At 53.1% G+C, this 15,584-nt stretch overlaps 1 protein-coding gene across 1 annotated transcript in view; it reads left to right on the forward strand.

Annotated features, from left to right (window-relative positions):
• EHD1 (EH domain containing 1) overlaps positions 1-15,319 on the forward strand; it is a 40,975-nt gene extending 25,656 nt beyond the window's left edge. Inside the window, exons 3-5 of the mRNA XM_084824304.1 lie at positions 9,799-10,211; positions 11,456-11,620; positions 13,081-15,319. Coding sequence (XP_084680430.1) covers positions 9,799-10,211; positions 11,456-11,620; positions 13,081-13,605 — 1,103 coding nt within the window. The 3' untranslated portion in view covers positions 13,606-15,319. The remainder of the gene's footprint in view (positions 1-9,798; positions 10,212-11,455; positions 11,621-13,080) is intronic.
• The last annotated feature ends 265 nt before the right edge of the window (positions 15,320-15,584 follow it).

Consider the following 15,584-nt stretch of genomic DNA (forward strand, 5'->3'; position numbering starts at 1 on the left):
TCCTGGGCTCTGCGTTGGCTAAACTGGAACAGGATGTGGATAGTTTCCCCTGCAGCTTGCTGGGCTGGTTGTTTTCCTGCACCGGGACCTGGATGAACTGGGTTCTGAGTGCATGTTTCTGTGGGGTCCCATCCATCCAGAGTTGTGGCATTTGAGAGTCCATTACTCAGTGGCAGAACACATGCTTTTATGCAGAAGGTCCTAGAAGAACCTAGCAGTTCGAAAGCAAGAAATTGCAAGTAGATAAATAGCCACCGCTTCAGCGGGAAAGGTAACAGCATTCCGTGCACCTCGGTGTTCAGTCATGCTGACCACATGACCATGGAAGCGTCTTCGGACAGCGCTGGCTCTTTGGCTTAGAAATGGAGATGAGCACCACCCCCTAGAGTCGGACACGACTGGCTGGGGACACCTTTACCTTTTGACCCATGAGGTCCTTGGCCCCGGATCTATTTCCCAGGGCCCTGACTGTCCATTGCTGCCAATGGACATTTCTTAGTTTAATCGCCATGCCGGGGGGCAATTTTTAAGGTGGATTACAGCTGTTAACCCTCCCCCCCCATGCTCGGACCCCCCTCCCCTCGGGCGGAACGTGGGACAGGGAGAGATTGCAAATTAACTGGAATTGAAGGGTCGCTACTTTTATTTGCGGTGATTCAGATGAGAAATGAATGGGCTCGTTTTACCTTCTGTGAAATATAAATAAATCCTAGTCATTATTTCTAAATTTGTATATGTAGATCTAAATTAGCATATGCACATCTTACCAAGATTTGTGTCCCCGGCCCAAATCTTTTAAGTGCCTAGCAACACCCCTGGGGGTCTTATCTTCAATCATCAGCATCCTCAAATAGGGCTGGGAAAAAACTCCAGCCTGAAACCCTGGAGAGTGGCTGCCAATCGTAGATGATACTGAGCTGACATCATATCAGACAGAGGTCTGCCCTAGCGCAAGGCCGTTCCTTACATCCTGGCTCCCAGTGATAAAGCACAGGTGTTGCATGCAGAAGTCCCAGGTTCAGTCCCCAGGTAGGGGGCTGAGAAAGAGCCCTGCCTGAAACCCTGGAGAGACGCGGCTGGTCCGTGCAGACCAGAGGTGAGCAGAAGGTAGAGCTCCACATCTTTGGACTTCAAGTCCCAGCAACAGTTAGGAACCCTGGGAGCTGAAGTCTCAAACACCTGGGCATCAACTTCCTGCCCACCCCTGGTGCAGGTGGCGGCCTTAACTCCAAGCTGGTGCTCTGCAACTCCAATCAACCACAGCCTGTATAGCCAGTGGCCAGGGATGATGGAAGTTGTGGGCCAAAACATTTGGAGGACCCGGCTTGGGAAAGGCTGGTGTAGACAATACTGGGTAGATAGTCCGGCTGTTTGTCTCCTGCCATGTGTGTTGAAATCTGCCTTGGAGGCTTTGCAAGTGGTGGCCAAAGTCCCACTTTTTGGGAACTGGCCCCCTTGCTTTAGGACTGCCTCCCCAGAGTTTCATGAAGTGCAGAGTTTGTCTTTTTGACACCAGGTCACCTTGATTTCCCATTAAGTTGGATTTCACTGTTTAAAGTATTTTTTATCCTGCTTCTCAGCCAAAAAGACTCTCATAGTTCGTAAAACATGACAGTTTGAGGACTTGCCATCTCAACAGACACGACATACAAGGAAAAAGGAATGGGGAGGGAAGAGGAAAAAACAGCGAAGGGCATGACCCTATGCCTGTTTAGACAGCAGAAAGTCCTACAACTCCTAGCATTCCTTGAGCAGTCACGCTCGGAGTTGTAGGACTTTTTTTCCTGTCTAAACATGCAGTGGGTTGTGGCTTTAGTCCTGCAGGGCTGGGGGAATGGCCCTGTGCTTTTCATTCCCTGCTGGAATGGCTTGAGTTTAGTTAGCTGGTTTGCATATACATGTGTAGTTTTTTTTAATGCATTGAACTTTAAATTGCATTGCATTTTCTCTAATCTGGAAAGTCACCTGCATGATTTTTATGGGAGAGCAGGGTATTAAATACCTTCCCCCCCAAAAGGGGTTGGGTTCACATCTCCCTCTTTCTCTTTCGGGGGACCCTGCCGAGGCAAATCACGGAATGGCCATTTCAGGGGGTGCCCCTGTTCTGTGCAAGTGGCTACACCCTGTTGGGAATGCCCGGGCCAAGTCTTCTGTCTTTGCTGGCAGTGGCTTAGGTGCCAGAGTACATGAGACAAGCAAGAAAGGGCGATCTATTAGGGAGGGTGCAGGGGCGATATTGTCTGATACCACTTGCGTTCCAGAAGAAAGTGGCGGCTGACCGGGCCGAAGTTTGCCAAGAAACTTTGAAGCAAAGTTCTCTTGTCTCGCCAGTATTTTTAACACCAGCTGTACCCAACCCATGTGCCCTCCAGATGTGTTGGGACTACAACTCCCAGCATGCCCCAGCCCTGGGAGTTCTAGTCCCACACATCTGGAGGACATCTGGGTTGGGGAAGGCTCGTTACTTTGCATAAGGAAGAACTTAGGAGGTCGGACTAGTGATGGACCAACACAGTACTGGTGCTCAGTCTTTGCTGGATTTTTGTCTCCCGGTGGGTTTTTAAGCAGTTGCCTTCTTGCACAGCTCATATCGGGAGAGGGTTGGTGTGACTCTCGAAACCTTGCATATTCCTGCACTGGGAAGCAGCTGGTGCAAAGCAAGTTGGACTCCACTTTAACTGACTCTCCCCAAACATTGACATAGGGCTTTTCTACCCAAGGTGTTTATCATCCACTCGTCATTCCCTACTCACGGTTGTTTTACAGGTTTAGTAACCCTCCAGGCTCGCTTCTGTGTCTAACCAGCACTTTCGGCAAGCTTTGTTAGAGCAGAGGAAATATGGCATTTAATTGTGAAAGCAAAGGAAAGCGTGATTTCCTCTTGTGTGTTTGTGCTACTGTAGTATACCACAGTGCCACCTAGAGGCTATGCCGCAGGAAAGGAAGCGCTCCTCGTGTAGGTCTCAGATCTCAGTTCTGCAACGAAACTGAAAGTAGATACAGAGGGTTAATAGCCTTGTCTTCTGGTGGCCCCACAAATTATGGCTTGTAGCGGGTGTCATTTTGATCCATGCCTGGAGAACTGAGATCCGGACTCATATGTAACTGGGATCACGGCAACCCCTTTGCTGTGTTTCCAGTGAAAAGTGGCTTGGATGCTGTTTCTGTGCAAGTCCCTGAATCTACCTAAGTCACCTCTCCTTCCCTTTGTACGGGCTCTAAATTCCTCTTTCCCAAGCCTGGGCATTCTGGGGAACTTCGGGCTCACTGATTGTTTGGGTGTTTCCTGGTGTTTCTGTGGTTTTCCCCCCATTCAAAGGGGGTGTAATGCCTCTCCTAAGGCTGAGGGATTGGCAGGAAAAGCTGGAAGCTACAAGATGCTGCTCGTTTTTGCATGTTTGGCCCTGCCTGTTTTGCCTTTGGCTTTGCCCACCACTGGAACATGACCCCCAAGAACTTCTCTGAAATTGACTCCGTTCCTTGGGCTCAAAGAGGGCCCCCCACTCCAATTCTAGGGCTCTAACCACACAGTGAGAGCATAAGAAGAGCCCTGCTGGATCGCACCAGCGGCCATCTAGTCCAGCATTAAAGTTCCTCCATTTCTCCAGTTTCTGAGAACTTTGTGGAAAACAAAGTCCCGTCCCGTCCCCACCATCGCCAGGGGCATTCTGGCTTCTCTTGTTCTGTCCTGTAGCCTGAAGCTCTGCCTATTTGCTGGCTTTGCAGTGGCAGAACCCCCCCCCCCAGTGGGTAATCCCCACTTCCTGCTTTCCACCCATTGTCTATGAGTTGGCGGAGAGCAGATAAAAGATCAGTCCGGGCAGCCGATCACGCACAGCACAGCGAGGGCAACTGTCCTGAGCAGAGGGCAATTTGGGGGCTTTTGCCACCTCCCAAAAGAAAGAAAACAGAAGGAGGTGGGCATCCAAAGTAGGTCACAAAGAAGAGAAACAGGTTCTCAGGATGCAAGATAGAATTTATTATATTATTATCATCTGGGCCAAAGCCCAGAGGCAAAACCAGCCGACGGGAAGTAGATACCCCTCAGCTGTTGGGACTTGCAGGGGTGGACAGGTATCTGCCCAATCTGCAGGGGTGTCTGACTCCTCCTTTTACGATGGCAGCAGTAAAAATGGCTTGTTTCCCCACCCTGCAACCATACAGCCGCTGAAATGGAAGAAAGCTGGGGGGAAAACCAGGCACGAGCACTGTGCCTGAGTGCTGACACAACTTCCCATGCCTTAAAAATTGCACGTTAAAAGCAACATTAAAAACAAACAAACCTTGCCCTTGTGCAAAACCCACTTCTCTGTAGATGTCTCTGCTTCCCTCCCTCCCCGGCTGCTCCTTTGTGAATTTCTTGCGTGAATAGCAGCATGGGTGTTCACAAGTGCAGCTGCCTCCAGATAAGCCATGCCCGCGAGGCCGAGGCCAAGCAGGTTGCAGGCTTATCTGGTAATTCAGATCCTTGACAAGGGGAGCGAAGGCAGGATGGAAGAGCCCTGACCCTTGGTTGTGGACTGTCAGATGCAGTCAGAGAAGTGTGTGAGAACAAGAGAGCGGCATTTGCTAGGCACTTGGGGCCCATAGGACAGAATTCTGCATGAAATGTGCATTAATTTATATCTATATGTGCACACTGCGAAATAATGACTAGGATTCGTTCACATTTTACAGGAGGCAAAGGCAGCCAACTCATCTCTTGCCCCAGTTGCCTCAAAGTAAATTCTTCAATTTGTACCGCACCCAGGGCCAGCGTCAAGAGTAGGCATGGTTGGGCCCCTGCCAAGGGCCCACACCCGCAGCGGGGGCCCGCTGACACGCGCCCCCTGGACTTGCTCCTCCTCTTCACCCTCGCAGCCTGCTTGTTCGCCTGCCTCTCGCTCCGGCCCAGACAGTGGTGGTGGTGGTGAGGAGGAGCAGCAGATGCCGTGATCAACTTGCTCCCTGGTTCTCTGCCTCTCAAGCAAGCAAGCGGCAGCCATGATGAGGAAGAAGAGGAGGAGCAAAAGCAGCTCATGATAATGGTAGTGAGAAGGGGGACTCCCTGAGGGAGGGGGCCCGCTGAGGGTTCCTTGCCCAAGGGCCCTCCAAAACCTAGCACCGGCCTTGACCTCCCTCCTGTAGGAAAATTGCCCCCACCCCATGCAATTGAGCTTAAAAGAAAAGTGTCTCTTGGCAACAATGGAAGGATTTTTTCGAAACTTAATCGCCGTGTGGGGGGGTGGGATTGGGGTGTGTCTGTGCATAGCATGCAGGGAAGGGAGGGTTAATCCTTTTTGAACTGGGATCCCCATGGAAATCCCCCCTGCAATCAAGCTCAAAACCCCCCTCCCATTTGCACCAGTGGAATATATTTTTTTCCTAAGCTGAAATTGCCATATGGGGGAATGGGGTGGGGGGGATGAGGAAGGTTCACTGTTCCTTCCCCAGCTGCAATCCCCCTTGAAAATGGCCCCCTATATGGCAAGTAAGTGAGGGGTGGGTGAACGAGTAATCTTTGAGCTCACCAAGATTTCCCAGACATCACCTCACTGCCCCATCTCTCTTCAATTTGCATTTGTGTTTGCGATCACTGTTCGTTTTGCATGAACAGGGAAATTGCGCAAAACAGCTATTGAACAAATTTCCCCCACAGATTAACGCGTAGGTCATCCGGAAGTTGCGCATTTGAGGAAGTTGCGCATTTGAGGAAGTTGTGTGTTTCGTGAACGTGAAGGCCAGTTTGGGAATTCGCCAACATCTTTGGAGAAAATGCTCTCCTGTTCGTGTTCAGGATTGCAAACGGGGAATTTTTGAGTGATTTGCGAACTGAAACGAAATTCTCATATCCCTAAATTAAGCTAAAGGAAAAAAACACTTCCCTTGGCATCAGTGGACCCTCAGGGCTCTGGGAATTAGTTCAGAGCCAGGACTGTATGGGCCCATGCTTAACAACACCCCAAAAAACATTCAGGATTTTCCCCCTCTTCCAGCTCAGTTGGTTACTTACTTCCCATTGACAGCATCACCAAAGAACATCTCGTTTCCCTGCGGCAGAGAAGTTTGCGAAGTGGTACAGGAGCATGCACATAGAATCCTTCCATCTTAAGAACCTTCAGCCAGCCTCTCTTCTCTCCCCCTGCTCCCAACTGCATAGGTTCCTCACTTGCAAAACTTTCTAGTATGTAGGCAGGTGTCTTTGGAACTTGTACAGCCCCCCAGGACAGTTCCTGGGGGGGGGGGGCTCCCTTAGACAGAGTCAGACAGTTGGTCCAGCTCGCTTAGTGTTGTCTGTCTACTGCGGGGAGAGCGGGGACATGTCTTCCATCCTGAGGGCTCTCCGATTCCATTTTGGAGAAGCTCTTGGGGGCCGCATTCTAGTGGTGAGTGGGGCCAAAGGCACCAGGGGAGGGGCCAAAACAACAAAAATAGCTTAGCTTAGATCCGGTAACTAAGCCTGAGGAGAGGCATTTTAATTTCTTAGAATGGGAAAGAAATGGTGAAAAAGCTGGAAAACCACCAAACGATTTGCCATCAGTGGAAAGGGGGTGTGGCCTTCCGGGGAACCCTAGGAGGGCTGCATATGACCTGAGGTTCCTCACCCCCAGTCTACTGATCGGCAGCAGCTCTCCAGGGCATCAGAGTGATGACATTTGCAGTTCTGTCTGGTGGTGCTGTGGATTGGACCTGGGAACTTCTGTGTGCAAAGCAGGAACTTCACCACTGAGTTACGGCCTCTGTGTGTGTGTGTGTGTGTGTGTGTGTGTGTGTGTGTGAGAGAGAGAGGGACGGACGGACGGTTTGAGATGTCCGCTGGGCTGATGAGCAGCCTCTGACCTCTTTGCAGTGGAAAGCCGAGCAGCTGGCCTCTCCCTCTCTCACCACAGCACCGTTGGCAACCATCCCCACACCTCAAAATCCCTCGAATATCCTGCCTCTCTCTCTCAGCCTCCGAATTGAACTTTGAAACCACAACCACAAGGGGGAAAAGGGGAAGTTGAGGGCTGTGCTCGGAAGCATGAGAACAAGGGAAGCCCCATTGAGCAAAAGCCCCCGGGGTGCTTCCTGCTCTCCATCTGTGCTGGGAAGCGTGTCGAAATGGGCGCCCAAGATGCCCCCTCTGGACTTGGCAATGGCTCGGGGGAGTTCCCATGAGAGATGGATGGAGGGGAGCCTGTAGCCAAGGGGTGGCCTTTGTAGTCTATCTACTAGACTACCCTTTGTGGGGCAGCCTCTTGAGTGGAGGGTTAAAGGCAGGCAGGTGAAGGTGCGAAGTGGGGATCTGCTCGCTCCTTCTGCTCAGCTCCCGTGGTATCATGGAGGTAGGGCTCCCAGGGATGCAGTGCCGGCCCATTTTTATTAGCAGGATTACTGATCCCCCCCCCCCCCCCGCATACACACACACTTCCCTGTCCCCTCTGAACTTGGCTGCAGGTCTCACAGTAGCGGGGGGGGGGGGAGGGATGAATTTTCCCAGCAATAATATATTGTTCGTTCTTGTCATGCAAAGTGTTTTGCTCAGCCTTGAATGGGCAACTAATGCCCCTTAGCTGTGCAAATGTCCTGCTCCTCCTGGTGGAGGTGAAATCTCCTGGATCTGATTTGTTGATACGGACCCAATTTGCAGACTCTTCCTCAGGGCAAATGTCACGATGAACACCCGCACTTCCGAAATTACCAGGACACCACAGGTCAGCTCTGTAAATTGTGCAATTGCAGTGCTTCCTCTGTTCCAGCCAGGAGGGCGCCCCACTTGGCTCCTAAACATGCAGAAGCGCCTTCAAGTGACTTTACCCCCCGCTCATAAATCCGAGCCGAAGGGCCAGCAACCGGCTTCTTGAGCTGAAACCAGAACTTCAATTGTAGCCGGACGTCAGAACTAAAGGGAATGTGTCCTGGTTTGGTTCAGGATTGGGTGCGAAGTCCCAGCCCACCAGTAACTATAGGGGTTGGCTATCGATACCTTCCACCCACCCTGCTGAAAGGCTACTTAATTTTTTCCCCTCTTTCCTCATCCCTTTTTCCTTGCGTGTTCTGTGTTTTTAGAGGGTAAGCCTGCAAGCATGGACTGTCTTGTTTTACTGACTGAATGTCAGCCGCTCCAGGAGCATTTTTCGGCTGCAGAGTGACAGACAAATTCTTTAAATATGTAAATAAATACAGTTGGCCACAGCCCTGCAAGGTAGGCCAGACAGAGAAAGGGCTGCTTACTGGTCTCGCCAGCAGAGGCGGGATTTTGAGGCTGGCTTTCCAAAACCTCGCTGTCAGGATCCCCCTTTTTCCATGCTGAAAACTCCAATACCCAAATCAACACTCAGACAAGAGGCTACATTTCCAGGGCTTTAATTCCATTTAACCTAATGAGGCATGCAGATGCAAATTGCTAGAGACTCACAGACTACGAAGGAAAAGCCTTCAAGGAGTTCAGAGGGGAGCTACGAAAGTTGGTCTTCCTTGGGAAAAGGCGGCAAACTCTCTTAACTTAAGGGGTGGGAGGGGAAATTCGCTCCCCTCTCGTGACACCTCTAGGCGCAGCCGTTGATGCCGAGCCAATGGGGCAGAGCGCCGAAGTTCAGCCCCTGCGATTTCCCGCTTGTGCCTGCATCTAAAAGTTCAGGTTGTCCCTCCCTCGCCTCCCCCTGTTCACTATCACTCATGGGGATGTGTGAAGGGAGAGCCCCTCCGTCCAGCTGTGCCTCTGAAGCCTGGGAAAGTTCCTTCCCCACGTGTTGCACCTCTTCCTCTGAACTACTCTGGCACTCTGTATGCTCAGAGGCAACCTGACACTCGCTGCGCTGCGGTCAGGGAAGCCAAAGGTCTGACGTAGCTGCCCAGGCAGGAAAAAAGGCTTACTTCCTGCCTCCAGTAGCCTGGGAGATTCCCTCAGCCTTTGCGCCTGTTTAACTTGCTCTTCTTCAGTCCAGCATACTTTATTCTCTCCCCCCGCCACAATTTATCACCACGACAACCCTGCATAGCAGGATGGAGCGATGGCGACTGAGCTTCGTGGCTTAGGAGGGGTTTGAACCCAGGTCTCCCTGACCCTAGTCCAAGCTGGAGGAACCTCTTTCCACCCAAGGGCCAAATTCCATTTTGGAGAAGCTCTCAGGGGCGGAGCTGAATGTGAAAGGGTTGCAACCAGCGTTGAAAGGGGCAGGCCCCGAAATACCGGCATAGTTTAGCTGAAAGCTCTTCCTGCCTTAGGAGAGGCATCTCAGCCTTTCAGAATGGGTGCGGGGAGACTGTGCAATAGCCAGAAAAACACCAGATGATTTGGTGGTCGGGGAAAGGGGTTGGGGCCTGGGGAAGAGGAACCCAGGTGGGCTGGGTCGTGGGGGGGCTCTCCCCCAGGCGGGCTGGGCCCGGGCCTGGGCCTGGGCCTGGCAAGATTCTGCATCTCTGCCGTAGTGCGACGCTTTAACCACCACACTGTCTGGATGCCTGAGCCACCAGAAGCCTTTCTGGTGCCTGGGCTGGGTCCATCCCTCCTGGAAATCCTTGGACCTGGTGGTGAATGCTTTACCTTTGAAAGGCAGCCTGTAGTTTCCACTTCAACAGAGCGGGGAAAGGAGCAAACTGGCCACAGGGCGCTGGTCTGTGCCCGCCCTTGGAAACTGCCTTCCACCAAGTCAGACCAGGCCGTTGGTCCATCTGCCACAGGCCTGTCTACGCTGCAGCATCCGGGAGATTCCGGGGATCACACCGGGTACCTCCCGCATGCCAAGTGGGGTCTCTGCCCACTGAGCTGGTGTCTCTGCCCTGGTGTCTTTTGCCTCCAGCTGGCTCCTGACCTGACACTGCCTTCGCTTCCCGCAGGCTATGACTTCGCGGCCGTCCTGGAGTGGTTCGCAGAGCGGGTGGACCGCATCATTCTGCTCTTCGACGCCCACAAGCTGGACATCTCGGACGAGTTTTCAGAGGTGATCAAGGCCCTGAAGAACCACGAGGACAAGATCCGGGTGGTGCTGAACAAGGCGGACCAGATTGAGACGCAGCAGCTGATGCGGGTCTACGGCGCCCTCATGTGGTCCCTGGGCAAGATCATCAACACGCCCGAGGTGGTGCGGGTCTACATCGGCTCCTTCTGGTCCCATCCGCTCCTCATCCCAGACAACCGGAAGCTGTTTGAGGCGGAGGAGCAGGACCTGTTCAAAGACATCCAGTCTCTGCCGCGCAATGCTGCCCTCCGGAAGCTCAACGACCTCATCAAGAGGGCCAGGCTAGCCAAGGTAAGCATCTCCTGTGGGGCTTCTGCTTGCCTGGCGGCCAGACCTTTGAGGCTGCCTATTTAGTCTGTTTGGCGGGGTGTGTGTGTGTGTGTCCACTTTGGTTTAAGCCCTGCTGCTGCTGTCCTGTCTTCTGCCTAAACCAGTGGTCCTCCAGCTTGCTGAGAACTTAGCGAGATGGAGCTTGCTCCCACAGGAGCCCGGCAGCAGGAGGGTGGAGCCCATTTTATTTTATTTATTACATTTATATCCCACCATTTTTCCTCTTGCAAGGGGCCCAAGACAGCTTACATAGTCGTCGTCCTTCTCCATCCCTCCTCTTCCTTCTCTTCATTTTATCCTTACAACAACCCTGTGAGGTAGAATAGGCTGAGAGTCAGAGACTGGCCCAAAGCCACCCAGTGAACTTTATGGCCAAGGGAGGACTAGAACCCAGGTCTCCTGAGTCCCAGTCCAGCACTCTAGCCACTGCACCAAACTGGCTCTCCAATAGAATGCAGCCCCGAGAGATTCTCTGAAATGGAATTTGACCCTCAGGTTGAAAGAGGTTCTTCATCCTTTCATTACAGGAGGGCTGGCAAAAATGGGTGGGTCTTCCGAGCTTTCCTGAAGACCTGCAGAGAAGGGGCTTGATGAACCGCCGATGGAAGTTGATTCCAGAGGTGTGGGGCCACCACTGAGAAGGCCCTGTGCTTGCCAGCCAAACTGCCCTTGGTGGCAGGCAAGCGAGAAGGGCCTCTGCTGATAAGCTGTAGAGTGGATGGCTGGGGTGGGGTGGTGTTGAGAGGTGGTACACAAGTCTCACCTCTGCGCACTGGCTGGTCCCAGACAGTTTTGAGGTTCCATCATTATTCATACTGCACAGTTGTAAGGGGCTTTAACTTAGGAACATAGGAAGCTGCCTTATATGGAATCAGACTGTGCGTCCGTTTAGCCCAGTATTGTCAACACTGACTCGGGTTTCAGGCAAGGTTCTTTCCCAGCCCTACCTGGAGAAGCCAGGGATCCATCCAGGAACCTTCTGTGTGCAAAGCAGGTGCTTTTACCTCTGAGCTATGATCCCTCCCTAAATGTCTCCTCCAAATAGCAGCTAGGTAGAATTTCAGAGTGAACGCTGGAAGCAGAGGTGAGGTGGGCAATGGGGTGTGTGTGTGTGCGCTAATGCAGAAGGTGCAAGGGATGACAGCTGTTTTGCTGTGTGCCTCATAGAGGCGCTCGGTTCTTAGCTGCCGTCTTCTCGTCCCCAGGTCCATGCCTACATCATCAGCTCTCTGAAGAAGGAGATGCCCAATGTCTTTGGGAAGGAGAGCAAGAAGAAGGAGCTGGTGAGCAACCTGGGGGAGATCTACCTCAAGATCGAGCGGGAGCACCAGATCTCGCCGGGGGATTTCCCCAGCCTCCGTAAGATGCAGGTATGGGTCCGGCCGAGGCCCAGGAAGAAACGGTGGCCCTGTGAGATCGTGTGACCACTGCTGTTCTTGGGTGGGGGGGAATTAGACCCTACTTGGAGTGGGGGTGGACGGACTTGGAATCTCGTTGTGAGTGTCTTCTCCCCCACCCCGCCCCTGCTGCCTATTCTCTAAGTAGGACTAGGGTGACTAACACTGAAGGAGCTGGGGAATGCATCAGTATGTAGCTTGTGTCCCATTCAAGGATGAGGCTAAACGGAGGAGAAGGATCCAGAGAAACCACGGAAGATATCCTGGTTTTGGGGGGTGGGATGCTTTGGGCAGATGTCCTAAGTGGGCCCCCTCTTCCTCACCCCCCATGCCTACTTGCTTGCCCTCTTCCTCCAGGGCAGCCCCCCACCAATCTCGTGCCACCCAGATGTGTTGGACTCGCCTTGACTTCACCTTGAACACGGTGACCAGTTCTGGACTTTAACAAGGGTTCAGATAAATTGGAAGGAGTTCAGAGAAGGGCAGCGTAGAGGATCGGGGGACTAGGAACGTGGTCCTGCAAGGAACTAGATCTGCTTAGCCTTGAGAAGGGAAGGCTGAGGGGGGAGATGAGAGCAATTTCCAAGTACTAATGGGTTGTCACTCAGAAGAGGGCCGCAACCTGTGCTCTGTCATCCAAGAATGTAAGTCATGAAATAACGGGCTTAAGTTACAGGAAGGCAGATTTCGGTTCAACCTCAGGAAAAGCTTCCCAAGGGTCAGAGCGGTCAGACAATGGAGCCAGCTGCCTGGGGATGGGGGGCTCTCCCTCACTGGAGGTCTCAAAGCAGAGACTGGACAGCCATCTGTCAGGGATGCCTGAAACTAGATTTCTGCACTGAGCAGGGGGTTCGACTCAGTGGCCTAAACCCTCTGGTTCTATGACTAAAACACCCATCACCCCGACCGTTGGCAATGCTGGCTGGGCTGATGAGAGTCGTGGGCCAAAACATCTGGAGGGCAACCGAGGAAGGCTGGTCTGCGTGATCTTGTAATTAGGAAGCTGTCTAGGAGCAAGTGGTCGGGCCAGAGTTGCATCCTTCCAGCCCCATGGAGAATGCCCTGGGCCAGCCTTCCTCAACCCAGTGCTGGCTGGGGGATTCTGGGAGTTGTAGTCCAACACATCTGGAGGGCGTCAGGCTGGGGAAGGCTTGAGGCAGTCTGCCCTCGTGCACGGAGGGCCCTGCTGCTTCTCCCAGAGCACCACCGGGGTATGGGGCAACCGGAGGTCAACAGCCAGCCCCCCTGCAGGGATGCGACCTCGGGGGTGAATCACTGATAAAATATATACATCGTTCATTACATTTATATCCCCCCTTCCTTCCATCATGGAACTCAAGGTGGCTACCCAGGGGGTCTTCCCTTATTACAAGAATATTATTTTTAGACAGTTTACGTTCCATGTTGCTGATGGCCCCACTTTGCATCCTCAGGAGCAACTGCTGTCTCAAGACTTCAGCAAGTTCCAGCCCCTGAAGGTGAAGCTGCTGGACGCGGTGGACGACATGCTGGCGAACGACATTGCCCGGCTGATGGTGATGTTGCGGCAGGAGGAGTCCCAGATGCCGACCCAGGTGGTGAAGGGCGGCGCCTTTGAGGGCACCATGAACGGCCCCTTCGGCCACGGCTACGGCGAGGGGGCGGGCGAGGGCATTGACGACGTGGAGTGGGTCGTGAGCAAGGACAAGCCCACCTACGATGAGATCTTCTACACCCTCTCGCCCGTCAATGGCAAGATCACGGGCGCCAGCGCCAAGAAGGAAATGGTGAAGTCGAAGCTGCCCAACACGGTGCTTGGCAAGATCTGGAAGCTGGCGGATGTGGACAGGGATGGGCTGCTGGACGACGAGGAGTTTGCGCTCGCCAACCATCTCATCCGAGTCAAGCTGGAGGGGCACGAGCTGCCTTCGGAGCTGCCTGCTCACCTGGTGCCTCCCTCCAAACGCCAGCACGACTGACGCGCCCTTCCCCGGGCGCGGGGCGCCTCTTGACTCTGCCGGGGGGGGGGGGGGCGCCCAGACGGCCGCCGGCAGGCGCGGACTCTGAACTGCCTCGCTCTGCGAGAGCTGAAACACAACAACCCCAGTCCCTTCTTGAATGGAAGGAGCTTGTGCACAATAAGACTTTTTTTTTTGGAGGAATGTTTAATACACTCAAGCTGCGTTTTTAAGGCAATAATCGTCTGTGGTTTTGGGGAGAGCCCTGTCTCTTTACTCGAGTTGGTTTGCCACCGTCTAGATGAGGGCCTCGGGGGGGAGGGAGGAGGAGGAGATGAGGGGCTGCCCCCTTTTCCCATCAACATTTTCTGTCTTCCAGGGAGTGTTAAACCATAAATGTTGGCGCCAGCGTTATCCTTACAGAGTGGCTTTCCTGGGCTAAGACACACGGGGACTTTGTGCTTTTCCTCTGTGCCTTGATTTCCTGGCTGGTATTGGAGATGGGACATTTGGGAGGAACACACCCCTCACCTCCTTGCACCTGCTGTGTGTATGGCGCGGCTTGGGCGTCGTCTTACTTGTGGATCTCTCCACCTCATGGGCGTAAGCAAGCCGTGGCAACCAGAGTGCACGTCCTCACTTCCCACACCCCTCCATCCTGTTCTCGATTGTGCACATTGGTGCTTAACACCTGGGTCTTTCACGACTGGATCTCGCTGGTCTTTGGACAGCATATCTTGTTAAGAAGTTATAGGCCCAAGCAGGCTTCCCTTCCCTCACTTCCCCTCCCTCCTTCCCCTCGCTTCCTCTTCCCTCACTTCTTTGCACACATCTTCTGTTCAAGCCTTGTTTCCATCTGACTCTAAATGTCACTTGGCGATATTGAGGCTGGTCTGAGGATGGCTGAGCAAAATTCCCTTACTCTCCTGGGCTTGTTGCACCTCCCTTATGAATAGACTGGCCTTCCAGCGGAAGGGTTTCTCCAGAAAGCTAAGGAAGCCACACGGGTAGCTCTGAAAAGCTGCCCTGAATCCACTTCTGGGGTGGGGAGGCTGATCCTGTCCTGAGCCAAGTGGTGCAAAGGAGAATTTCAGCAGGGGCTGCCTGTGTCTGCACGGTGCATCTCTCGGCCCCTGGGGATGGGGCATTGAGGATGGGGATGCACTGGAAGGGAAAAGATGGGGCTTTGAGCAGAAGGATGGTTGTTCTCCCCATCACAGTGAGGTTCTGGCAGCTGTCGTGGCCAGCACTGGGTGGGGAAGTCTGGGAAAATCTAGACCTGTGCCTACTCCCGGTTTATGTGCAGCTAACATTCCCTGTTGCGGGAACCCAGGACTTGTGGATATTGCTTAGGAAGGGGTTTTAGGATTTCCGTCTGTCTGAAGGCCGGGGCCGGGGGAGAGAGGGTCTCCGCTGTCTTCCAGAAGGGCCCGGGAGTGAAGAGGGTGGGTCGGGAATGGTGCTACAAGCCCCGCAAACAGGTCTTCAGCCTGTGGGAGGAGCTGGGGGGGGGGAGAAAGCCGCCACCGCATTTCTCTCTCTGCCAGGTGTGTGAAGCAACAAGCGAGACAGACCAGAATGTTATGACTGCAAGTTGGATCAGAAACTGCTGTCCTCTGTTGGGCGCTGCTAAGACATGGGAGGGATTGGAAGGTGCATTTGGTCTTGAGGGTGGAGGGGCTGATAAATATTCCACCTCTGTCCCCAACATTAAAATTGACTTTGAAGTTCTGCAGCGGCCTGGTTTTGTTTTAGTTTTCCTTTTGTGCTTCAAAAGTTGCTCCGACGCTCACTTAAGGTGAGCTTTTTACATGACTACAACGAAACCGCATTCTTCTGACCGGGATAAACTGCAAATCTAGAAAAGTGTGTATTCACTGGGGAAGTCCCCAGACTCCATCCTGACCACTGGGAGTCTTGTTTTCCTCCTTTCGAGGACTCCTCCATCAGGTATTGCCTCTGTGCTTGCAAGCAGACCTTTGAATCCTAAGGACTAGAAA

This window comes from Heloderma suspectum, chromosome 17, assembly GCF_057233095.1.
Source record: "Heloderma suspectum isolate Gila_16-S chromosome 17, 16-S_ref, whole genome shotgun sequence".
NCBI classification, from domain to species: Eukaryota; Metazoa; Chordata; class Lepidosauria; order Squamata; family Helodermatidae; genus Heloderma; species Heloderma suspectum.